Source organism: Camelus ferus, chromosome 9, assembly GCF_009834535.1.
Source record: "Camelus ferus isolate YT-003-E chromosome 9, BCGSAC_Cfer_1.0, whole genome shotgun sequence".
NCBI lineage: Eukaryota > Metazoa > Chordata > Mammalia > Artiodactyla > Camelidae > Camelus > Camelus ferus.
This window is the reverse complement of record NC_045704.1, coordinates 76,475,088-76,501,584: the sequence shown is the minus strand read 5'-3', so window position 1 is coordinate 76,501,584 and position 26,497 is coordinate 76,475,088. Positions and strand designations below refer to the sequence as shown.

Here is a 26,497-nt window from a genome sequence, read left to right as displayed (position 1 = left end):
TCTTTCTCTACGTGGACCATCCTTCTTTTGCCTTTTCGTCTCCTGAATTCTCAGTCGTCTTCACATCTCGGCTCAAGCATTGCGTCTGTAGGAAAGCCCTCTGTGATAATCCTTTGATAAGGTCACATTCCAAATTGTTAAGTTTTCCTGACACTACCTTTCTTGTGGTGCTTGTCATACCTGTAGTTTTACAATTATTTAGGTATTTTTTTTTCTCCACCAGCACCAAATGGGCAGAGACTTTACTCAGGGATTTTGCTCAACATTGTACCCCACTGCCTCATATTAGATACAGAGTAAGTTTTTATTTTTCAAACGGACAAATAAATGAACAAACTGCCACAGAAATCACATGCTGAGTTTTTGCATCTGATCCATCCCCTTTGAAACTTTATCCTCAGTATTGATCTTTCTCTCTGTTTTGTTGTCAGATTTGATAATGATACCTTTAAAAAACATTTCAGTATCTTTTAGGTTATGATGACTTCCCGTCTACTCCCTATAATAGTCTTAGTTTTTAAAATTTCCCAACTATTGTTACATATTTATTCTTCTAGTTGAATCATTTGTCAAGTTCAAAAAGCTCTCACTGGATATTTGTGTTTGTGTGTGTGTCTGTGTGTTGGTTTGGGAGGAAGGAGTTGTTTTAAATTTATAAATTAACTTGAAGAGAGAGTGTATGTATGTATAAAAAGTATGCAAGCTTCTTATTGAGGAATTTGGTGTATAGCTTTTATTTACTTGAATGTCTTTTATTTTCCTCAGTTAATTTTAAAATTTTATTCATCTAGAACCTGAACATTTCATGCCAGGATTTTTCTTAGATGCTTTTGCTCAGGAAAGAGTTAACATGGCAGGCTTGAGTTTCCTGTCTTGAAAAGGGTCTGCTTCCAGATTTAGACCTTGACTGGCATCTAGGAGTTTGGGCTTTGAAATATTCCTTGTCCCTGTGGTGCTATGTGATAATGTTATTCGATGTTGCCAGGGGTACTGAGTTTCACTGGGCCAGCCTGCCTAATTTTTTTTTTTAAGTAAACCGCATGGTTTATAATGAGGACCTACTTTCCTTCTGGGAATTTTTAATGATTGTGGCTGATTTTGCTGGCATTCAGTGCCTATGTGACCAGCCCCTGAAAAACCCTTGAACCCTGAGTCTCAAGGAATTTTGCTCGGTAAAAATACCGTACACATGTTACTGCATTTTACTGCCGGCGAACAGTGGAAGCTTACAGATGGATTTCTCCAGTCACTACCTGTTGTGTCTTTCTCTCTCATTAATTTCATTAGTTTTGAGTTTCTTCTCTTTGCTTTTCCTAGTAGTCCCAATAATGCTACCTCCAAATGATAACTCTGCATACCTTTTTGCAATGTTTATCACTCATATTTATTTTTCTTGTCATATTACATTGTTCAGATCTTTCAGAACAATGTTGAGTAACATAATTGACTTCAGAAAACTTTAATTTGATTCTGACAGTGTTTTAAATATGTTTTCAATTGTCTTCAGCTTGATATTCTTTATCATGTTAAGGAAGTATCCCTTAGCATCTCATTCACTTACAGTTGCATCAGAAGCACATGTTACATTTTATTAAGTGTGTTTTTTGGACACCTCTTGAGTTGGTCTATTGGTTTTTTGGTTCTTTATTCTATTAATGTGAGAAATTGTTATGTATTTTATTTTAAATAAGATCTATAACCTAAGTATCCTAAAGATGATAGAATGTCCTTATTATTTTAAATGATTTTTAAAACTTGCTGTGGAAAGGAATACCAAATATTGTTGCTTATAGTAATTCATTGCCTTTTAAATAATAGAGATGAATGGAAGAATGCAAGATGAGATGCATTGTCTTATCATGTCATAGATAATAAGATAATTTAATAGAATAATACCTAGAAAAATTAAGATTGTTCATCATTTTCTTATGGGACATTTACTTGATTCATGCCTAGCATTCATTTGTCATATTGCATATTTTCTGAATTTCAGCAGTATTCACACATTAAGTTATGTGTGTATACATTTTTACTTTTCTCTGTATTTTTGTTACACAGCTGCATTCAAACAAGTATTTTTCAAAGCAGGGGGACTTAAGCTTCCAGCTCTGTCATCTAACTTTTAATTCAGTAAGATGTAGTAAACTATTTTGTGTTTTACATAATTGTCACAATGCCAGTAGTGGTGATATTTAAATGTTGCTAATACTGACAGGGTATGAGATAGTCTGATGTCATAAATTGATGCTCACCTTTCTCTCTAATTAGTTGTGATCATTATAGATTATTTCATGTTGCTAATATTTGCTTCCTTTGTTCTAAATTTATATTACTAAAAGATAGCAGGATTTAAAGTTTATAATGAAAATTGAGAAAATTGTTAATTTTTAAATATACAAGTTTTTAAAATAATAACTGACTATATTACTAACTCCACTGTCATCCTTAATACTGAAATATATTTATATCTATGAGTTGCATTATAGTTCTTGTAAAAAGATTAAATGTTATTTTTTCACAAGGAAGAGAGGATTTAAGTAAATAAACATAAATTATAACATTTAACTTAAATTCAGTTAATCATTATGTTTTTCTTCAGCTTTCTTTTATATGGGAGATAAAATTTTTTGGCATAGTAAAAATGTCTTTACCTCTGTTGTTCTCCTTCCAAATTTCTATCTGATAATGTGGCAAAGGCAGCCTTCTGAAAACCAGCAAAGTGAATGCTATAGTGAAAGTATGTTTTTCTGATTTCCATCAGCCATCAGTGTTTCGCAGCTCATTTTCCTAGTAGAATGTTTGATGACTGTAAGGGTGAGATGAGTTTAAAAGGAGAAGACATGCTGCCTGCCCTCCAGCACCGTATACACCAGCCCAGCAAGGAGCACTTTTAATGCTACGTGGTGATCTCCTCTGGGGGTTGTACAACAGTAGTGAAAGCCTCGTGGTTCGTATTAAGTTGGCATTGGGGTTGTCGAGGAAAATGTTAGGGAGGCTGACAAATCTGAACGTAAGGGTTGCTCCCATCCCCCTCCTCTGGTAACCGGCCCCACTAATTATATCTAGCATTATTTTCTATTACCTCTATGTTAGATTTTTCTTCAGAGAAACAGAATAAATTGTGTGTATGTGTGTGTGTCATAAGGAATTGGCTCATGCATTTATGAAGGTTGGTAAGTCCCAAGATCTTTAGGGTGAGTGGGCAAGCTGGCCCTGGCAATGTAACCACAAATAGCATAGGACTAGCTTTCCGGTAGTGGGAGGCGGATATTAAGTGGTTATAGTACAACATCATATTTTACTAGAAGGCTGAGAAAGTACTTTCGAATTCCAGATGATGTGAAAAATCACTGTTTTTTTATCATGCAGACTCAAAGAAGATTTTGTCAAATGAGTCACTTTTTTTTTTTTAAATCTGCTCCTAAATGAGTAACCAGGTAAATTAGCAGTTGCAAGTTAGGGGAAACATTTAGAGTGGATGGACTACAAAAGACAGAGTTATGAACGAGAAGAATATGCTTGGGGAATGTGAGAAGGTCCGAGTGTCTGTAGCGTACGGCTTGTGAGTATTTGGGAATTCTCCTCATAGGCAATAGGAACCAGCAGAAGGATGACATGTCTTCCTTCCCTTTTAGAAAGTAATTCTGGGAATGGTATGGAAGATGGCTTTAAACAGGGAGAGAAAGTAGGAGAGTAGTTAAGAAAGTCATTGTCACAATTTAGTTGAGAGATATTGAAGGGCTTGAATTAGGTAGTGAGAAGAGAGAATGAAACCTGCATTTTTTGAGGAGGTATTTTTAAGGTTGAATCAACAGAAATTGGTCACAGTGTCAGGGAAGGAGAAATTGGAGCAGATGAGAGGTTAAGAGAAAATGAATATGTAGAGGGTGTCAAAGAGAGGGAAAAATTCATTGTGGTTCTTGAGTTTCTTGGCTGGAAGTTGGAGTGAATGGTGATGGATTGAAATCAGAATTTGATTAGAATCAGGATATGTTGCATCAGGGTTTCATACATAGCTGCTCTGTTGCTTATTGAAAGTCAGCCTTCGACAGTGTTTGTTTGTTTTTTTTAAGAATCAGGTAGGTTAGGAAAGATGTGGAGTTACGTTTTGTATGTGCAGCATTTGAGATGCCTGAGAAGTGCTTGGGGATGCAGATCTGCAGGGTGGGGAGGATGCCCAGGCTAGATGGAGGCATGTGGTCCTCAGGTTTGACGCCCCTGTGGAGCCAGGTCACAAGAGGGGCAGTCAGAGAGCCTGTTCAGTTACAAGGAGCCCCAGGAGCATCAACATGCCTTACTCTATAAATATTTGATTGCGTGATTAATTGTAGTAATTATGGACCCTCTCTGAAGCAAAAGAAATGGGAACATTTTATTTGAGAAATCTATGAGATTCCATCCAAGTTCTCATAAAGTAAACTGTAATATATCAAAGCAGGTTACTAAAATGAAATCCCTTATGTATAACTGCATGGCCAAGCAAGTGACATTAGAGGGGTGACCTGTATTGGATCCTCAGTTCTCATCTTCAGGCAGCCCAGCCCCATAATTGGTCTTGCTGTGTCCACTCTTGCTTCATTGCAGGGAATTCTCTGCATAGTAGCCACAGAGATTTTTTTTTTCTCTTTTTTTGGTCAACTAAATGGGATGCCAATCCCAGGTATAAGCTGTTCGCCTCTTTCCTTGGCCCCTGATGGCCTCTCTTCTCCTCATCTCCCACATCTCCCCGCTTCGCTCACTGGGCTCCAGCTAAAGGATTCTTCTTTCTGTTCCTGTTTCGGGGCCTATGTACATGGTAGATGCTCAATAAACATGAAATGAATGAGTGACTCTCTCTTGTAGGTTTATTGTGAGAAGTCAATGTGAAAAAAATACGCAAGTCAGTGTGCTTGGTACATTAGAGGGATGCAATAAATACCTCTTTTGATCGTTTTTGTCCTTGTGTTACTCAGTCTATGAACCTGATAATTATCCTCTTCTGCTCCAGTCTCCCTTTTCAGCTCTTCCCATCCAGCCAACTTACTGTCTGGTTAGGTACATCCCCTTGTGAGTTGACATCTATCTTCTCTTTAGTTGGCACGTGATAGGACTTCATCTAATTCCCTGGGCTTTTTCATACATGTCCTCTCCTGGGTAACCTCATTTCTTGTTGTGCTTAAATCATCGCTTATAGATTTCCTGGTCGCAAGGACACTGAGCATGTAACAACCTTCCTGCAATGAAATTCCCCAAAGAATGGGAACCCTCTAGAGATTCAGTCCCAAGACCACCACGAGACTCTTCATCACTCATAAAATGTTATCCTGATCACATCATTATTATGTGCATTTGGAATCAACAATTTGTAAGTTAGAGCTAAGACTTACTGAACATCGACTCTGGGCCAGGCAAAGTCCTAAGCACCTTATATAAATTGCCTCACTTTACAAATTCGATGTTATTAGTATTCCTGTTTTGTACTTACTGACTTGCCCAAGGTCACCCTGCTAGTGATTTGCAAGTTAGGATTTAAGCCCAGGTGGTCTAATTTCAGATTCCTGTCCCTCAACTGTGCTTTTATATTCTACAGTCTCTCAGTAACAGTTCCCGGGTCATAGAGTTAACTTTTATTCTTTAGTGTTTGATTTTAAATTTTTTAAATAATATGCAGTCCCAGTTTAAAAAAAAATGAAAATTTCCAATAGTTCCTTTCTACCATTCTACCCTACTACTTCAAGTCTCATTTAACCTATGGCAACTACTGTTAACAACATTTTCTGAATATTTTCCTTATGGAAGATTTTTCTTTTTAACCTCTTGGTGTGATCTTCCTCTCAGCTTTTGTCTTTGGAAAAGTCAACTTATTCTTAATTAGTTGTTGAAAGTTTGTTGTACAAATGGTGTACACACACACACACACACACACACACACATAATTCACGTTGACCCTGAGAGAAAGATATTCCACCCATGTCCCAGGCAGACTTCTAAAATTAATTAAATTATTACCTGTTTGGTATCTATTTACCTGAGTTTCTGCCTGAAGGAGACCTAGTTTTATTCTGAAACTCCAGGCTGATGAACTCTTCAAGTTCCCAGGACCGAAGCCGGTATTTGACAATTCCTGTATTGACTGCGTCACCTTGATGCTCAGGGAGAAATGAACAATGGCCTGTCCTGGCTAAGAAAATGGGTTTTGGTGCTCTTATCAATGCCTGACTGTAGGGACTCAAGAATCAAATGTCTTCTGAACAATGTGAAGAGAGTTTTGTTTCTAGATCATTATCTTTTCTCACCTTCTCCCTTCCTGAAGAAGAACTCTCTAATTTTTAATCAGCGACACAAAAACGCCTCTATGGAAATGGCCGTGCCTTTCAGCATGCAGCAGAACGTTTTCCTAAAAAGTGAGGCCACCAGAAGCACAGAGCAGAGAAATCCCAGATGGCACTAATATTTGATTTCATTTTTAACACTCTCATATTCAGCAGATGGATTGGAAGGCTGACCTCGCTGACACTTGTGCATCACTGCCTGCTACTCCAATTGCCTTGTGAATGTTTTTTCATAAGGCTTCTCCTGGTCCCTCAGAGATCGATGCCTGGTCGCCCGCCTGTGTTATGCTTCATTGCACCAAGGCTTCGTGTGGTTGAGAGTTGCTGTGTTCTGTAAAAGGGGACTCCTAGCTCATCAGTATCTCAAACTTTGCCAGCATTCTCTCAAATCGCTTGTAACATCTCAGAGGGCATCGTGTTAGCTTTCTAGGTGCACCTCTGATTTGTATCCATTTTAACCTTCTTTCCTAATTTTTCTGCCGCCTTCTATGACATAGACAGATTAAGAATAATATTTTTAAAAATCCTCTGGACATGGCTAACCTTAACTGTTTCCAGCATACCTGTTAGACCCCACATCTAATTATATTAAGGTGAATATTGTTGAATTCCTCCTTTCACTATAGCTTTGGTGACTGAGAGCACAGATGTGGGTTGGAGTTCCAGCTCTGCTATTTCCTTTAGAGTAAGTCTCAGTTTGCCTCTTTGTAAACTGGTGATGTTATTGGTGCCTAGCAGTTAGGACTGGTGTGAAGGATAAGTGAGGGGTGGTGAACACATCGTGTTTTTATCACGGTACCAGCACAGTGTAAATGCGCAGTGAATGTCAGTTTGCAATATGCTTAATTTGTTTGCATGTGTGTATGATATAAATAAAATATAAATGATAGAATAATTCATTTTTATTTGGATTGCAAGGAAAGTGAATTGTTGGTTAGGGAGGAAGTTTTTAATGATCAGATGATGCTTTGTTTCAAAGCTTTTTATAAGATTTTATTCACTTTTATAGATCATTACATAATCCGCTTTTAGAGATCATTACCTAGCCCACAGACACGGGCCCTCAGAAATGCAGCACCCTCTTCCCCTCCTTCCCACCTTCTCCAGCCGGTTTCTGTTTCAGGTGTTGTGAGTAGAAAAGAAACTTGCACAGTGTGAATATCCAGCAGGTTTTGTGCTTTTCCTGACAGGTTAACCTACATGGCCATTCTGTAAAGTTCCCCAGGAACGCTCAGCTCTGAGGAGGATTGGATTGTTTAAATCTTTACACGTCGCTGGTTCTCACACAAGCAGATTTGGGTGTATGTTTTGATGCAAAACATACTTTGGCTTAGAAAACACTGCACGTTTAATAGCCCCTTTGCCTGAATCAGCTCTCTACCTGCTATGTGGCTGAACTGAGGCTTTGGATGACTGGGCTGCCGCTGTGTTGGGAACCTTCCTTGAGGACGTTCCTTTTTCCCTTTGTGTAGGTCTAACATAAGGCCAGACCATGCCGACTCCAACTTCCATGAGTTCAAGATGCACACCTTCAACCGGGTGACATCCTGCAAAGTCTGCCAGATGCTCCTGAGGTACGTTTGCCTGGTCCTGCCCTTCAATTTTAAGGAACCAGTGTACTTGCTAAATGTTTCAGACGTTTCTGAGGTCCTGGCCAGAAGGTTCTCCCGGGGGATACCATCGCCTTACCATTTGGACCCAACAGGTCTTTCCTTGGCCTTGGACCCAGACGGTTCTCTCCCTCGCACGAAGGGGGCTTCTGTGTACCACTGTGTTCCCGAGTTTTCCTTTCTGGCACTAATGCTTTCCTGGAGGCAGAATTTAGCACCTTTTAACCTGTCACTCTTATTTTACCTTGCAGGGGAACATTTTATCAAGGCTATTTGTGCTTTAAGTGTGGCGCCAGAGCGCACAAGGAATGTTTGGGGAGAGTAGACAATTGTGCCCGAGTTAATTCCGCTGGTAAGTCATGTTTATCATTGTGATTCTGCTTTTAATGAGAACATAAAACTTGCTAAACATAATTAAGGCCTAATTTACTCTTAATATGTGTTTATTATAACGTATTGGCCTTGGAAACCATGGTTTATAAGCACAATAAGAAAATAATGTGAAATTCTTGTGACGTTTATACGTACCTGGGAGGCTGAGGGCTTCAAGAGGGGCCTGGAAGATTCTATGCCACCCATTTCATTCACCCCAACCCTTAAATCTCATCAGCCCTGTATAAATACAACCAGAACACACAAACGGAGTTGCAAAACCAAAACAAACAAAAATACTTCACTTCTGTCTTCCGTCCTGAAGTTTCTCCCCTGTTCTCTTAAATATTCATCTCAGAAATGCTAATGCTGCTAGGAGTACACATCGCACAGATTAATTCATGAATTAATGAATTGAATACATTGTCATTTTCGAGCATTTAACAAAGAGCATGTATCCTTTGGATTTTGTGTAAATATTTTCCCCTTGGTTTTTAAAAACAATACTTGGTGACCGTGACCTGAGCTGGTTTTGAAGGCTGGTGGCGATTATACATTTGGTAGCCTTTAGCCTCTCTCTGCGCCTCTCGGGCCCTCTTCCTTCTCTTTCTTTTCTGGCCTCTTTCTTCTTTCTCTTTCTTCTTCTTTCTCTTTGTCCTTTTCCCTCGAGTTTCTCTGTGTTTTATCAATAAGACCTTTCAAAATCAGTGAAACTTTTTGAACAGAAGAAAAGGATCTTGAACAGCTTGAGTTCAAAAGGTAGCCGTGTCAACCTTTGATTTTCCCAAAGGGAAAGGTGGACAGTGAATTATTTGGGATAATACGAAGAGGAGTAAAACAGAGAATAATAGCTCATTTCAGAGCTGAGTTCAGAAAATAGGCAGTTGTACAAAAGGTGTGAATCCTATTAGAGGCCTGAGATCACAGCACAGCCCTCTCCCTCGGCCCCTTCAGTGGACATATTTTCATGGCCCCGTGAGCCGTTCTCGATGCCAGGTGTGGGCACCTGCAGGAGAAGGAGCCGGACATTAGTTGAGCACCTGCACTGTGCCTGCCCCGCCTGCCCGGAACCGTTCAGTCCTTGGAACAGCCCTTCCCCATTTCTGATGTTTCTGATGGGGGTCATGGTGCTTATGCAACTCGCTCAAGGCCTGTCAGGCAATGGAGACAAGATTAGCACCTAACAATGTTTCCGAAGGTCAGAAATGGTTTACAAAGTTGTAAACTAGACAAGAAATACCATATTATTAGTACTTAATTGCCTAGCTGATACAGTGTATCGCTTAAATTTCTGTTGTTCCTTGTTTATGTGCCCTGTCCTCTCATCTCTTTGAGGACAATTAACGTGTTCTTTGCTTATGGTCGGCGAATGGATTTTTATGAACCCCATAGCTCTGTCTTACGAATTTCAGTCTTGTGAGGAGTATAAAGTGACCCCATGGTTGTCAGGGTTCTTGCCTCCTAAGGGAATAGTGTAGGGAGAGTGGCTGCCCATCAGGCAAAGATGGTTGAAAAAAATAGCTCTGCTGTTAGCTAGCTGCATGAGCCTCGGGAAGTTACCTAAACATCCAGAGCTGTGAAATGGAAACTAGAGGATTGTGGTGAGGTTCATCTAGAATCACCTTGATGCATAGCAGAGTGCCTGGACACGACCAGAACTCTGTGTTTTAATCCCAGGTGTCAGGATGAGAAGCCAGTTTTTTTTTTTAAAGGAATGAGTTTAGTCTGCATCATGATTGTTCTTACGGTTGAGCAAATGTGTGCAGAGAAATTAGTGAGTGCCAGTCGTTGAAGTGATACACAAGAATGACATTAAAAGGACTTCAAATTTTTAACTTTTTTGGTTAAAAACAAGTCAATAGGAAACAGTTGGGAATTCCTGGTCTAGCCAGGTGCAAGAGTGGGCTATTCCCTAAGCCATCGTTTCAGCGCCCTCTCCTGGTGGGTGAGTCGCTCTGTGCAGGGAGATGGCATGAGAGGCATTAAACCTGGCAGCTCTGGAGTCTTGGTCTGGTTGGAATGCGGCTCCACAATTTATGTACTAGGTGACCTTGGTCCCCAGTTACTTAACTTTTTTTAAGCCTTAGTTTCTTCCCTTGTAAAATAGGGGTGATAATAGCAGCTAGCCTTTAAAGTTTTTTTTTTAAATAAATACTTCTATAGTGCCAGGTACTGCTCTGAGTGCTTTAGCACTGTTGGCTCATTTAGTCCTATAAAAGTTCTGTAAAGTTGGTATTATTGCTGTTCTTATCTTACAGGTGAGACACATGCCCAGAAAACTAAGTAACGTGTCTACCTTGCTTAATTAGTAGAGCCGACGTTCCAGACAGGCCAGCTCCTGAGCTTGTTCTTAAGCCCTGGGCCGGCGACCAGTCCTGTGAATTAGCTGTGCGCCAAACGCACAGCTCCCATCCCACGTACATGATCAAGTGCTGGGTCTTCTCTGTGAAAGGGAGAGATTTTCTAATCTGCTTTTTGGTTTGTTTTTTTTTTTTAAAGTAAAAAAAAAAAAAACACTTTAAATTCAGTTAAGTTAGTAACTACCCAATGTCTGTGGTTTTAAATGTTCTGAAATGCTGCAAGAAATTCAGGCACCCCTGGGGACCGTGCCTGCCCTTTCCCCGCGGAGTGTCTCGGCTGGAGGAAAGGTAGACACCTTCAGCTCTCGGGCCTCTTGTCTATAGATGAGGAAACTGAGTCATAAAAATACTGAAAATAAGGGAGCTAAGAATTACACCATGTGTCTTGCAGATTATAGATAATGTTTACTTACACTCATTCATTAAAAGGCAGCCCCATTCTCTAAACTTTGTTATTTAATTCACTATAAAGCAGGAAGATGTGTTTTGAAACCCTTGGCTAAATTTGCTTCTTGCAGCTTGGAACATGATTCCCTTGCCTTCTTGATTCTCTCTCTGCCTTGCATCCTTATGTTGCCCTCCGTCCTCCCTCTGTTTTGCACTTCTGTGTCCTTATTCTCATCCTCTCTCCTCTTTCTGTCCTTTTGTGCTGAAGATATGTAAGAGACTGATGCATTGAATGCTCGTGGTCAGTTAATTAGTGATGTGAAGTGGCGAGAACCTGCCCAAGAGGCTTCCCTTCTCTGCCTTTAGTTTAGGATTTTCTGTGCAGCCCTTAGAAATAAAGGGACTGTGTCATCGAAGAGAGGAGGAATTTCCATCACAGCTCTGTCTGCAGCCTTCTCTCCCTGACTTCCAATCAGATACCCTCTGAAAGTTGGAAGTCATGGCATCCTCTCCTCTACCCACCACCCTTCCTGCCCTGGTGTAGGTGGAAATCACAGGTAGAGTGTGAGTTTGAGCTTAGCAGGTGATGAGTGTGGTAAATGGGTAGGATTTTGAGATGAGTGTGGTAAAATGGGTAGGATTTTGCGGACATGGGCAAGCTAGACTTTAGGGGCTGTTTCCCAGCAGGCAGAGAACCCCAGTTTCCAATATTTCTTTCAGTTTAGCACAGGCCTCTGTTCCCACCTCCAGGAGTCATTGCTTGGGGCAGTTCAGCAAGGTAATTTTCCATGAGTGGCATGATTGGAGAAAAGCAGGTGCAGGGGAGGAGGGCAGGAGGAAGGACATGGTATGTCAGAGGCTGGAGACACAGTTTACTTGATTGGGGCTTTTGTATGGAGGACGGAACTCAAGAGAGAACTTGACTTTGGAGGAAATCATCCCAGCAGGCGTATTTAAAGCAAGTGGATAGTATTGATTTAAGGCAAACTTAAATTCTTACAGTAATCCAGGTTCCCCCATAAAATTAAATCATAGGTTATATGAGATGATTGATCCCAACCTTAACAGAGCTTTATGGCGCCACTGGTTAAGACAGTCTAACTGTATTCTCCTCAAGAGACAAAAAGAGATTCCAATTGGCACAGTGTGAGATAGGAGTCCACTTGTGGTCCGGAAAGCCATGGCTAGTAGAAATAGCTAAGTTGCTATAAATGTTGGATAGTGGGGTGGAAGACCATTCCTAAAAGTGGAGCATCTTAATTCAGCATTGTACGTATTTATGGATAAGGGAATGGTCAGTTGGAGAAGAGGTGCTGGTTGTACAAAATGATGCAGTAACCCAGGGGCTGAACGAAGGCTACAGAATCTTCCAGTCCATCTTGTAACTGCCGTTTCCACTGGTCACCATATTGTGGGCTGTACCCTACTTGACTTTTCTCTATCACTTGGCACTGTTAACCATTCCCCTTCACATCCCCCCACACCCCCGTATCATCCTTTGGACATCTGATTAATTTTTCTGGCATTAGCTATAACCTACAGCCCAGGCAGGGAAGGCTCCATTGCCACTTAAGGCTTTTCTCCTAAACTTTGGATTCAAAACTTCCATCTTCCTCTCTCATATCCCTTTCCAGGTGTCCTCCAGGGACCCCAACTTTTACGTAACTAAAACCAACCTCCGTGGGAGGATATAGCATGGTAGAGTGCATGCGGTCCTGGGTTCAATCCCTGTACCTCCATTAAATAAATAAGTAAACCTAGTACCACCCATCCACCCCCGAAAAAAGAAAAAAACCAACCTCATTAGTCACTACCATCAGCTTCCTCCTCCTCTTCTCACCTTAGTTAAAGGTCCACTGTCCACTCACCCAAGCCTGGGAGTCAGCCTTGACTTACCCCCTCCCTTATCTTCATCCACTTACCTGTTCTTCTTAGTCCTCCTCCTAGGTTGCTCCAGAATCCACTGATAAGGTATTGCTATGGATTAAAAATAACGCACTGTCTATTGTTTGGACAATTACAAGTCTTCTCCCTGCTGTTAATTTCACGTTCTCTCTGTACAGTTTCCAACATTATCTTCACTAAAATCAAGTCTGATGTGTCATTCTCCTGCTCACTATACTTTCTGTTCCTCACAGAATAATGTTCAAGTTTCAGTTAGATTACAAGCCTCTCTCTGATAAGAACCATGCCTAACTGATATTCTGACCTCTGGAAAGCCATTATGGACAGATGAGTGAGTGGACAGACCGACAAACAGATGGACAGGTTAATGAGTGGAACTGTAGTGTACCAGGACTGCTGGGCCCTGGAAGTCACTAGTGTCCTAGAACCAGAAGCTGGAGGCTGTGGGAGATTGGACAGCGTCTGGTTTTATCTTTGCAGAGACTAGAGCGCGAGTGTGTGTGGGGTAAGTGGACTAAAAACCTGATCTGAATCCCTGGCTGGTACCTTAAGGATGGAAGACAGAAAGCTGGGTAGACCTTTTGCATTTCTTTCTAGCGTTTATTCAAGGAGAAGTTCAGGCCCTGAACATCGATCATCAGGCCTTTGACAAGGGACCCTTGGGTTAGGTTAATAAGTAGCTAGAAAATGAACCAGCTCACAGAACACCGGGTGACAAAAATACCTGTTTCTGGAGAAATCTACTCCCTGTTCCAGTCAGTCCCATCTTTAGAATTCTTACTTGGTTTTTACTGTTTCCTCTCCCTGAAATATGCTCCCTTTTCTCCCCTGCAGTTTCGAGATCTACCCTTCTTTTACTTCCTCTCCAAGCTCTTTGCCAGTCATCTAGCCTCGCCCTGACCGCCCAGCAGTTATTATAACAATAACTCAGTTATTCTGTAATTAGTTTGTGCATAGGTTTTATGTGTTCGCCAAGGTCAGGCTGTGTTGTAGTAACTGGGGAAAAAACCCAAAATCCCAGTGGCTTTAACACACCAGAGCTTATTTTTCACACATGCACTGTCTGCTGTGGGTTGCTCCCTTCTAAGCAATGACTTGAGGACCCAAGCTAGTTCTGTCTCGTGACTCTGTCATTTCAACACATGGCTTCCGGGATTGCTGCTCTTAGGACCTGTGGACTGGAAGTGAGCAATTCCACTTTTTTTTTTTATAACATCAAAAATCCATTTGTCAAAACCAGTGACGTGACCTCAACTTAACTACAAGGGGGACTGGACAAGTAGAGGAACATAAGGACTGTCTGGTGAGTGTCTCCGCCACTGTCCGTTCCCTTTTGTATCGAGCCCTTAGTACCAAGTCCAAAGTCAAAGTGCTTAATACCAAGTTGTTATTCCTTTTCCCCAAAAAGGAATATTTCAACCCCAATACAATCCTTGATAGTGTTGGGTGTGGCTAAATACTAACCATTAAGCATTTGAAATAGCTCTTTCATGCTTCTTTTTGTGGAAGTTAAGGCTTTTTTGGATGTTCCCTTCCTTGGGTTCAGAAACCTTTTATATGTCATGCTCTATAGCCCTTAAATTTATCTAGTCTTCATTCATCCTCGAAATAATAATTACTTGGCAAAAATGCTGTGCATTTCTGAACGAAGGAAGTAATCCATTCATATTAATATTTGACTATGACAGATTATTAACTCAAGTACATTTCAAGCATGAAAAAAAGGTCCTGTAAGTTTATTTTAGTTTAGTTTTTTGTATTATGAGACAAACTATGCAGCTTGGAAACAAATTTGAAGCTTGGCTGATTAGTTTACGTCTTAACATTTGAGGGTTTGCATGGATATAAAGAGCAGGCGGTCCCACTCTCTTTCTCCCTGAACTTGGGTTGACTCCTTCACATTCACCATGGCAACCTCAGCAATCCACACGTACGTGGACTCTGAAGTGTGCTGCCAAACTTGCCAACCTCAGTAATGAATAGATATGAACCCCAGGACGTGTGAGTCTCTCAACGAGTCACTGCCAAGCTGATGTAATGCTAGAGTGGCATTTCTATCTCACGGTGCATCGCCAGGAAAATCTAGTCCTCAGCTGCAACCTTTGGGGACATCTGTGTTGTCTCTCCTGCTAGAATATATGGCTAAACCCCTTTTGCCCTCTTCCCACCCTGACATTGATCAGTACAGCTTGCTTTGCACCCTCTGGTTTTGAACAGAGGAAGTAACATTGGGGGGCAAGTATCGCTGGAGCAGGCGACTTTGGTTTAATGCCGCTCCTCCTTTGGTGGGAGCACAAGCCTCAGCTGCTCTCATGTTTAAGCGGGGCAGGTCGTCACTTGCTTCTCTGTTTAACTGCTCTTCCATCTGGGCCAGCTGCTGCTCCCGGGTGGCTGTAGCCACTCCCAACTGGAAGGAGGCTGCCTTGCTGTCCCAGTGGTTTAACCCTGCAAGATTGCTACCTGGGACTTGCGCCCCAGATTGGCATCTGAAGTGGCCCTTTTAGAAATACTGTTGCAGTATGTTATCATAAGAAGTAAACTTTTAGAATACAATTCTATTTCAGCCTTCTACCACTAGGCATTTTAATCACATTATTTTTACATAAGCTGAGGCTTGATCATTGATTTCATAACCAAAAAATGACTTTGGGCCTGTTTAACATTACTTACAGCCTTTTACGAAAATTAGTTCTCTTTTTAACTTATCAAGACAATTTTATACTCAAAGGTAGTTATTACTCTTTCCATTGAAGTATTTCGGTCAGTTTAGTGGTATATTAATAATTATTAAAGTGAACTGGAAGCTGTATGGTTGGATTCCTGTTAGAGCTCCTAAAAAGACTTGAAATCAAAGCCTCTTTCCAAGTATTATTGATAGTTTTTTTCCCCCAAAAAATAATTACTGTAGATCTCAGTGGCTTACATAGCATTTGTTTAACTTCCTCAGAAATGTAATCATTCCAACTGTCTTTCTTCTGTTTTACTATTTCAAAAAAAAAAAAAAAATAGCATGTTAGCCATGGGGACAAAGCTCCTTCAAAAGCTATACTGGTACTTACTTTTCTGAGACAAATGATCTTACTGGACATTGATTTGTTTAGTCTTAAGAAATAGGACTTCAGACAAGAGGCAAAGCAGGTTGCGTAATAATGTATGCATTGACAGCCACTAGTATTGGAAAACAAATATAATAGGACTGGATTTTATGTTTAAACAAATACGATGTGAGTCCAAAGTCTCGGTGAGAATCATTTGTCTTACATAAATATGCACGCTGAGCCCTGTGCTGGCGCTGACGATGGAGTTCTGCTAAGGCTCCGAGCGCTGCAGTAACATGGCTTCTCTGAATCACATTAAGCCAGCCTGGACATGATGAAAGAATGCAGGGTATAAACCCCTTGAGGGCCTGTGCGTCACCATCTAGAAAGGTTCTTGAAAGGGTAAGAACATTTTAAGTTTGATCAATCGGAGTCTGAGGAATAGGCTGTAGGGTTGAGGATTAAAGACAAGTTGAGGATTAAAAACTTTTGGAACTTGCAGCAGTGAGTTACTAAGGAAGTTCCCAGGAGAAAGAGAGAGAGACAGAAAAGAGAGAGAGAGGCCTTTCAATCAGATCTCAATCAGCAACCTCTCCGTTTGGTCAGAATTCAGTCAAAATACATTTAATGATCATCAGCCCATATTACCTAGTCCTGATGCAGAACTGTGACACACAAAGTTTTTTTTAGAGACCAAGTGCCCGCCAAAGTAGTTTTGGGTACATATCAAGAGGAAATGAAGGCTGGTATTGTCGACTTCAAAATTAGAGCAACTTTTCCGCGGATACTTCATTCAAAGAGATGGTGGTTCTGTTTTCCCAGCCCAAAGGGACTTTTGCTTTGAAAATGTGTGAAACAGTGTTGCAGTTGGGTTTTGTCTCATCACTGTTACTTTTCATAGATGCTAAGAAGCTGTTGCCTCAGTATGGTTATTGGAATTTAGATCGTGTTTGTAAAGGGGCCAGTCCAGTTTGATGGTAGGGCCCTGGAGCAAGTACAGAAGGATAAATAACTTCTGAACTCAGAACAGATTCCAAGAGTTATTTCTAGTCCCCTGGCTTTTGCCCTACCCTCAGGAAATTTACAGAACCCTGCCGTGAAATCTGACAAAATAAACTCTGGGACTTTTGAGAACCACTATTTATGGGCTCTGCCCAGCGTGAGCAGACCACAGTGAGAACTGCCCTATGTCAAGTCTGTGGAAGAAGAGGGCCTCTTTCCTGGCTGGTGGGGGTGGGGCTGGGGTTGTGCTTGCCATGAGGACAGGGAGTGGTGGCAAGGGAGAGGGTCAGCCTCAGTGGAGGACTCAGGTCCTCAGAGTTGGCGTTGCATTCAGCATGAAGCCCCTTTTCCATTTTCCTCTCTGGGTTACAGAGAGCAGGTCTTTGTACATCCACTAAGAAGGACGAGGACAGCTGGGTTGCTTGGTGAGACACAAAGCAGGAAAGCAGGAGACAACAGCAAGTGGGAGAAACAAAGGAGGGAGCATTGCGTAAGGCAGGCGGCTGAGTCTAGTTTATTCCTCACTTTGTGCCCATCCATCCATGTCTCGCCGGGACCTTACACCCCCTTATGTTCTGTGGTCAGCGCTCACTCATGCCAGGAGCTGGCCGGCTTGCCCTGCGCAACAAGATTTGAAGGGCCTGTTAGTGAGGGGTTTCTGTTCCCAGATCTGTTTTCTGGGTAAAGAGGTGTGGATACCTGCATAGCTAGAATGTCACCTTAGATACCATCATTTCCTCTTCCTGAGGAAACCCAGTGCCCTCCTGGAACCTGTGTGCCATCTACTGCCACGTGGGCTCTCATAGGTTTTATGCCAAAAATAAAATACAGTTAAAGCGTACTGTAACAGAGCTACTTCACCAGGACATAAAAACACTGCTATGGAAAGTCAGGGAAAAAAAAAGATACTTCTGAATTGAAATTAAGGTGCACACTCATTTATAAACAGGAAAGACTGAAATTTTTCCATTTTAGAGCTCATCTAGAAATACCAGCTTTCCTCCTCCTTGGATGGAAAACTTAAACTCCCCTCCTGTGTGGTGCTTCTTACAGTTTATGATTCCCAGTTCAGGCTCTTTCTCTAACTCTCAGTAGAAGAAGAAAGTAGTTTAGAGCTAGTCTGGCATATAAGTCTTTCTGGTCAAACCAGTGATACAGGTCACAGCCGGTCCGGTAGGAACCCAAGTTCACCCAACCTGGGTTCTGCATCTGGGCACAGTATCCAGCCAAATGGTACTTTCATAGACCCTCTCCCCAGACCAGTTCTCTTAAGCAGTCTTTCTTCTGAAACTTTGCTTATTTCTAGTAGAAGGGAAAAGAAGGGACGTAGATTTCTGTCCAGAAATAATAGCTTCCTGTCCTTTGTAAAGGCCAACTTCAGACCTGGCAAAGACGCCTTCTTGGGAGGCAGTTACCTATGAAAGCTGGGGTGACAGGGTTTGAAACTGACAAAGGAATGCGGACTTGGCTTTTCTCCAGAAAGGTGACTTTTTGCCTGCGAACCTTCAGTTCCATTAATCAGGAATAGTCCTTTAAAAAAAAACCAAAACCCCAAAAAACCTCCTGTTCCATGCCCCAGGCAGTCTTCCTGTGTCAAGTAATCTGTGACGGCTAGTCAGGTGTTCTGGTACTTTTCCCCTTGAACCCGGGTTATGGGGCTTCTTGGAACCTCTGTAAGAGGTTTGTTTAGGCTGACAGAGCTCTCAAAATTTTAGCCCTGCCCTTCCTCTCCTGATGTTTCCATCAGTGTCTCGTCTTCTCGGTCCCTTCTTCAGAGGATCACTTTGCTTGGGAGAAGTACAGGCAGAGGTGTTTTCCTTAACAGTCTGGAGAGGTTGTAACATGCATAGAGGTTCCTGGATATGGGGAAAGGAAGCAAAAATATTACCCACCAGTTTTTCTACGTGCAGTGTGTGCCTTTATTCTTCAGAGCTGCCCTTTGCTCTCTGCCGTGTTACTCAATTGAAGATCTCACAGCCCTTTGTGACTGTTAGTCATTTTCAGGAACTGAAATATAATGGAGATTCTTGTTTCTATTTATGGACAGGTAAACTGAGATGAAAGAAAAATTAGCCTTGGAATTGAATCTTGTTGGTTTTTTATTTCCATCTTTAAATCAAACTGTATCCCCCCTACCCCCAGTTAAAACTAAAAGCTATAGCCTAGCACAGGTAACTATATTCAATATCTTGTAGTAGCTTATGGTGGAAAAGAATATGAAAACAAATATATGTATATTCATGCATGACTGAATCATTGCAGTGTACACCAGAAATTAACAGAACATTGTAAACTGACTATACTTCAATTTAAAAAAGAGGAAAAAAAAATAGCTATAGCCACTTAATGAAAAAAAATTCATGTACAATATTGTACTGGGTTAAAAATGCAATTGTTACAGTCATTGTAACATGTTTGTAACTTATTGTGTTTAGGATTTTAAAACTGAGTGTGTTGGAAAAAAAGGTTCCCACCCAGCTTTCTCTTACACATTTAAACTTAGTGCGAGTCCCTGTTTTAAGGAGCTTTGTGTGGTTGGATTGACAATTGCTTAATAAACAATTGAAAAAGTTAAGCATAACCTACAAGTCATTTAGTGCCATGAGTCACTCCCTGACAAGCCAATAAGACAAGAGAAGCCGGTTGCAAAACAATTACTAGCCCAGCCTGAGGGACCCTGGAAATATATTACAGGTATCCTTAGGAAAACAAAGCAGCAGTGTTTTACCGTGCTGCAGAGAACACGCGAAGATTGCTAACCAAACAAAATTACCTGACTGACAATGCCAATTTTTACATTTGTTTCAGAACAAGGGACGCTCAAACCACCTGAGGTAAGATTAACATTTAATTTTTTTATATAGCTTTTGCATTTCAGATTGTTCGCTAACTTAAGCAGTGTCAAACTTCTAGAAAGTTAAATGTGCCTTTTAAAATGGATAGAAATAGAGTGAACAGTCAAGTTCTCAAGACTGAAATGCACAGGTTAAATCAGAGGAATTTTTAGCCACCATCTGAAGATCTTAGGTAAAGGAAAAATGGGAATATTTAATCAAAGACTGTGTGCGAAATGGGACATTCTCAGAGTCTTAGGTACTCTTTTATTCAGGTAAATTTCAGATAAATATTGTAGCAGTGTTGTGGCACTAATATTGGGGTATGTTTTCCTAGTTCCCAGCTACAGAATTCCGCAAACCCTGAGGCTTGTAAGACTTAATGCATCTGAAAGCATTCCCTTGGAATGAAGAGCTTTGATTCAGTTAGTACAGAAAGAAACGTGGCCCTCATCCCAGGAGGTCAATAGACCTGTCCCCCGTCCCCTGTCGTGAAATGTATCACTGCCCAACATTCCTTAATACTAAAAAGTTCTAACGTTCTTCACCTAAGGTTGTGGTTTCATGTTTCTACTAGGTTTCCATTTGCACACAAACATGATTCCATACCATGTCTTACTGATCAAATCAAAATCTGATAACATTTCCTTTTGGTTTAATACAGAGTCTGAGGTCTAATGGCTTAGAAGTATGTGATCCCTGCCACGTCTCAGAATAAAACTCTTAAAAAAAAAATGAAAGAATGAAAAACAGGGCAGATTACAGACAGCCAGTGCCTTGGCCTTCAACCGAAAGTAATACATTTCTTAGCAGACCTCCCAAAAACTCATAGCAAAGGAAATTAAAATGTAAAGTGTCTGTGATTAGTTATGTGAGCCAGAAGTACAATAATCTGAGAATTTCAGAATACAAGAATGACCAAAAAAAATTCTATTGTTTTAACAGCATAACAATGATATCTCATTAAGAGTGGTATCATATTAGTATGTTTTTAATAGGCTGGCATTTATATAGTTGGTAAAAGTAATGAGAAGTACAGCGAGATGTCCGATAAGAGGTAATTGCTTCTACTTTTTGCATAAGCACATGATTTGTACATATCAGGTATCAAGAACGTGAAATGAGGAAATTTATATACACTCTTTCAGTGTTCATCAGTTGACTATATTTTAGAACTTAGGATCTAACTCAAGGAATGCATAACAAGATAATAATATTTTAAAAATAGGCCGTTCAAGTTCTTCTAGGGCTAAAATAAATTAAAGTAAGCTTTCTCTTAGTGTTTGGTCGACAAGGTAAGATTTTTTCATTGGGTTTGTAAGGGTTTTTCAGCAGTGCCAATAAAGATCTTGGAAAGCAGCCTTCTTTTTCCCACTTTTACACTGTTATTAGGTTACTGACATAGGTTTCCTTGTAAAGCTCGGAACTTTCACTCAATTTTACTTTACGTTTATCCCATTAGATGTAAGTTTTTCCCCCCAGGGAAGATGATTTCACTTGATTTTATAAGTAATGTGAAGTGGGCGTATTGACAGAAAGTATGCTAATGAGAAGTGGTTAATAATTTTCACATGATACAAAATAATTCTCTCCAGGCATTTTATACTCTTGAAAATTACATGTAAATCTGTCGTGAAAGGAATTGATTTTCACATTAATTTTTTAAAATGTAGCATCAGTGTTTTAGTGACTCGTTTAACTTTTGACTATAATGAGTGTAATTTTTATTTAGTGTGTGACTCTGCTAATAATAGGATAATTACTAGTAAGTTCTTATACTGACCAATCCACTTGGAAACTTTAATTAGCTTAAGGGAGAAGTGTAGCAAAAGAACGTTAAGAAGCACCTTAACCTCCCTACTGAGACTTTGTAGAAGATATATTCACTCTCTGAGGCAGATGCTAATGTGATGTTCAGGAGCCTCCCAGAAGTAAATGATGAAGGCCTTTTGTAAGCTCCATGGTTTTCTCCCCCTTCTCCTGAAGGTCGTCTTTTTCTCCATGTAACAGTTTGTAGTCTTATTCTGTACCCCTTTCAGTAACCATGGTTGCGAATTTGTATTTTTAATTGTATACTTCATTCTCAAGGTAGGTCAGTTTTCAGTAGTCACAGGAACCCTGGGCCTCCCTAATCACACCTGATACAATTGCATCCTGTTCCAGAGCGGGCCTTCAGAAGCCACTTGTAGCTCCAGGAAGCGAGGTTATCACTGCCTATCTATTCAACACGTGTCTACTTTAAATCTATTTTTTAGGGTAGATTTCTCTACCTTTACCACAGGTAGGGGAACCAAAGCCAGTTTCATAGAACAAATGAAACTTTGCTTGTTTTGTTGGTAAAATCAATAGAGAGAATTAGGTTTCTCCCAAAAGAGGCAAGAAGAAAGATTCTTGGACGTATTTCTTTTAGAGAAAGTAAGGTAATAATCGGTAATGAAGCAAGAAATTAAATTAGGCTGGTTGGTTGTTTTATTTCCCCCTCTTCTAGGTAGATCAAGGAGATCTAGAATGTTCTGAAGACTGACTGCCCCGATCTCCTGGGGCTATAACAGAGAGCTCCCGGGGGTGGCTGCTAGATGCGTCCGCCTCTCCCTGCTGGGGACGAGGTCCTGTCCAGCTCTGCCCTAGGCTTTTGAGAATATAGGTCGGGGCGAGGAGTGTGTTGGATGGGGTGTGGCACAATGACGATTGAAATTTGCATTTTAAAATTGTTCAAATACGTTCTGCTAAACATTTCCAATTTTTTTTTTTTTACAATATAAAATACTTTTTAGGTGCTTTTAAGGTGTAATAAATCTCAGACTCTCCAAATGCACTTGGTCTGAGTGGCTGAAATTCTCTCTTTTTAAATGCACCAGATTGTAGTTTGTCCACTGCCTACTCTTTCCGTAGAAAAGTTTGTTTTCAGGGTCACTGATTTTCAGTGACTTTCAGGAGGGAAACCTAAGACATAAGTTGTAGGGTAATATTTTAGTAGAAGAAATTTTCATTTAGATGAGTTTAGACATTCAGAATATCATGAAATTAATGACAATGACGTGGTTAATAATAATAATAATAATAATAATAATAATAATAATAATAATAATAATAATAATAAGCTATCACTCAGTCCTTACTTTGTGTCAAGAACTTTTCGAAGCACTTAACATAAATTAACTCATTTAATTCTCACCACAAATGCTGTGAAGTAGGTAGTTATCACCCCCATTTTATAGATGAAAAAACAAGCATGGAGACTCTAACTTGCTCCTGATCAAACAGGTGCCAGGTGGCAGGGTCTGAATTGGAACTTTGTCTGATTCTAGAGTCCATACTCTTACTGACTGTACCCGGTTCCCTATGTTAATCCTAACTGCAAGGTCACAGAGAGTCGCTCTTGGACTGAAAGGCTCCTTTTCACTTTCTAAGTTAATAGTTCTTAAGGAGTGCTAGTCTAGGCGTTCCAGGAATAAAGCTCAAAGGTGGAATTTCTTTCTTGCCTTCCCAGCACTTGGATAGTAGGAGGAGGAAGAGTAATAGAAAGCCAGCTTCTGTTGTACATTAAGAAGGTGGAGGGCAATGTAGGAAGTACGCAGCCACAGACATCCATCATTATATATTTTCCTATTGAAAATACTGTCATTTATATAGAGGGCTCCAAACATTTTATAACCTTTCAATAGAAAAGAGGTTTTGTTTTGTTTTATTTTTTTTTTTTTGAAAGTAGTTTTCTTCCAAGTTACAGGATATGGGTCTGTAACTCACCATGCTTTCCCCTTTGCCTGCTTGGCTAGTAAGAAGCCCAGTGCAGTATTTTCTTCTCACTCACAACGGCTCTCTTTGTACTAGTTTGTTTTTTTTTTCCTTTCCCTCAGCACAGCCATCCATCTTGTTCAGCATAGCTTAATGCTGATTCAGTGATCAGATTGGGCTTTTGCAAATCCATTTTGAAAGCAGTTGGGTTAAAAACAAAATTATATTTTGAAGATTTCTTCAGTTTGCTTTTAGCTGAGAACCCTGAAACCCGCTTTGAGGCCCTTTGGCAGGCTGTGAGACCCCATTTCGCCCATCTAGTCCTGTGAATGAGAACAGGAAGAACCCTAAGAAACACCCATGACTTATGTGTGGTTGGCAAAGCCAAGTGTGCCGTGAATGAAATGAAGTCATCACATGCAGGCACGAACCCCAACACACACAGAAAGGAAATGGCTTTTGGGAAAGTCTGAATTACATGATAGTTATGGACTGAGCATTTCATCCAGTTATATAACAAAAAGTGAACATCAAGTCCTTATTAATTAGTGAGCTTACCATAGTTACTAGGTAGGAATGAATTTAATGCTTATGAAGTCAAACGTGTAACCAGGCATTTTCAAAGATTTAAAACCTCTTTTGGTTTGCATCTTACCTACAATTTTTGTAGTGCACAATGTTTCTCACAGATAACTTTTCTATAATAAGAATTTACTTTCATGGTTCACAAGCTGCATGCCTGTTTTGTTTCTTAAAATATTCAGAGAGCACTGATCCGTAATTAAAACACCATTCTCATTTATGTGTTTGCTAAAATCAGAGCTTGAGATCTTTGCTTGGAGGTCGTATGCTCTCTGCAGTCTCTGGTCTGTCAGGCCCCAGAAACAGCTGCGTTAGGGTTTTGGAGATTGCATGTCTTTGCTGGGAGCATTTTCTAAGCAAGAATGGCTGTTTGGGCTTTGTTTTCATAATTCCTGTTGTCTTGACTTTTAAAAAAATGACTCATTATACCCAGAGATGGCAAATGAAAAGATATTTCTTTCCCAAAGCATTATATCAATGACTTCTCAAATTCAGTGGTATTCGAGTGGAAGGCATTATTGGAGAAATGAAAGGTTAAATTATAAAAACCAACTTTGGAACCAAGTGGTTTGATAAAAATTTAGTCATTTTTTTAAATGGAAAAAGTGCAACATTCATTAGTCTTCTAAAGTGTCACAGAATGATACAATTTGATAATACAGAATCTTTGTTTTGCTTTGTTTTGCCTTTCTGCACAGAAACGGACCAATGGACTCCGAAGAACTCCCAGACAGGTGGATCCAGGTGTGTGATTAAGCCCCATAATCACTTCTCCAGTTAAGTGATGATGAGAGTGTGTGGGAATTGCTGTAGAAAGTCAGACAGATTGCTGGCCTTTGTTCCTGGCAGTTTGGCATATCATGTGCCACCAGGAGGCGACCTTCTCCTGGGTAAATCATTTACCCGGGACAGGGTCACATGGTGAGCAACCATCAGCACCACAGTCTTTCCACAATCAGCAGCTGAGCTGATTATTTGCTTACTGAACAGCCTCAGGGTGCCTAGTTAATGCTAACGTACCCAACACCCTCCCCTGCTCCCGCCCAAACCTGGGAAAAATCAACCAGCAAACTGGCACTTAAAAAATCAACGTTTTCTAAGAGGGTGGGGTTCATAAACCAGGCAACTTTGGTACCCTCCCCACTTGGGAAAGTCCTTTTCTTTATTTTATGTCTGTACTATTTCATTATGGGAGAGTGAATGTAAGGACTTGGTGAACAAGTGTCCTCCCTGGAGACCAGTTTTCTGTCTGCAGAGAGCGTTCACTTGTTCTCTGTTTAACATCATGAGGTTGGCTCTGTCGTTACTTTTGAATAATTATTTTTCATCCATTAAGCAATGCCTTCCAGAGTTTAACCAAAAATTTGTTATGTATATGGTCATATTATTGTGGGTAAAAAGGTATTCATGGCTAAAGGATTCCAAATATATGAACTCAGTGGTGAATCAAGTGGAACATGAAACACAGAGCAGTCTTGCTGGAAAATAATCTGGATTATATGTTTTGTTTTCTCATCATAAACCGCCTTCACCTCGTTGTAAAGTTTAGCTTCCAAAGCGTTATAGCTTTTACCTGAAACCACACCCATGGTAACCATGCCAGTTTATGAGCTGTTTGTAAAGATTTATAGGAGCTTTGTTGCCTCTGGCTAGAAATTGCCTCACTTGTGTCTTGAGATCAGTTTAAATCTTTTAAGTACAAAACAAAATTAAGGCCATTAAAGAAAATAGGGGTTACGTTTTTATTGGTTCTAACTTTCCCAAGACAATGCCCTTTACAGGAGGCTCTGCAGTCATATTTAAAGGTGACTACTTCTGTTCCATTTAGCAGGGGGTGTATGACTGTGAACATAATACTTTTTCCTTTATTCTGTGTAAGTTATAGTATTCTGTTTCTGAAAATTATCTAAACTTTATATCAATATTATTTTTAAAAATACTTCCTCTTCCATGGGCATTTTCAGTTAATCTATTTTTCCCCAAGGAAATGCGTTTCTGTATTTATAGTGTGTCAGTAGGAGCACATTTGACCATTAACAATGTACTTTATAGCCAAAATCTTTAAGAGCCCTAGATTATTTAAAGGTAGGTATGGTGAATTCATGATTATAAATACAACAAAGTGGACCATAATAAAATAGTTTATTCTCCTTTTCCTAAAGATGATGGCTTTCTATGGGTATAACTCTTCTGGTGTTTCTGCTTATTCAGAGTATTTAGAACCCCATGAAGAATAAACATACACATACAGAAGAAACGGTGCTATGTGTGATGTTTGAGGAAAACCAATGTCTATTTATAGCTTCCCATTAGGTATAGTAAACACATATGAGTGTTTTCTCATTTTTCCACACTTAAAAA

General features: G+C 40.2%; 1 protein-coding gene across 1 annotated transcript in view; it reads left to right on the top strand.

Annotated features, from left to right (window-relative positions):
- Positions 1–26,497, top strand: part of VAV3 (vav guanine nucleotide exchange factor 3) — a 335,055-nt gene that overhangs the window by 204,121 nt on the left and 104,437 nt on the right. Inside the window, 4 exon segments of the mRNA XM_006179926.3 lie at positions 7,784–7,885; positions 8,173–8,273; positions 19,794–19,819; positions 24,835–24,880. Of these exon segments, the coding sequence (XP_006179988.1) occupies positions 7,784–7,885; positions 8,173–8,273; positions 19,794–19,819; positions 24,835–24,880 (275 nt within the window).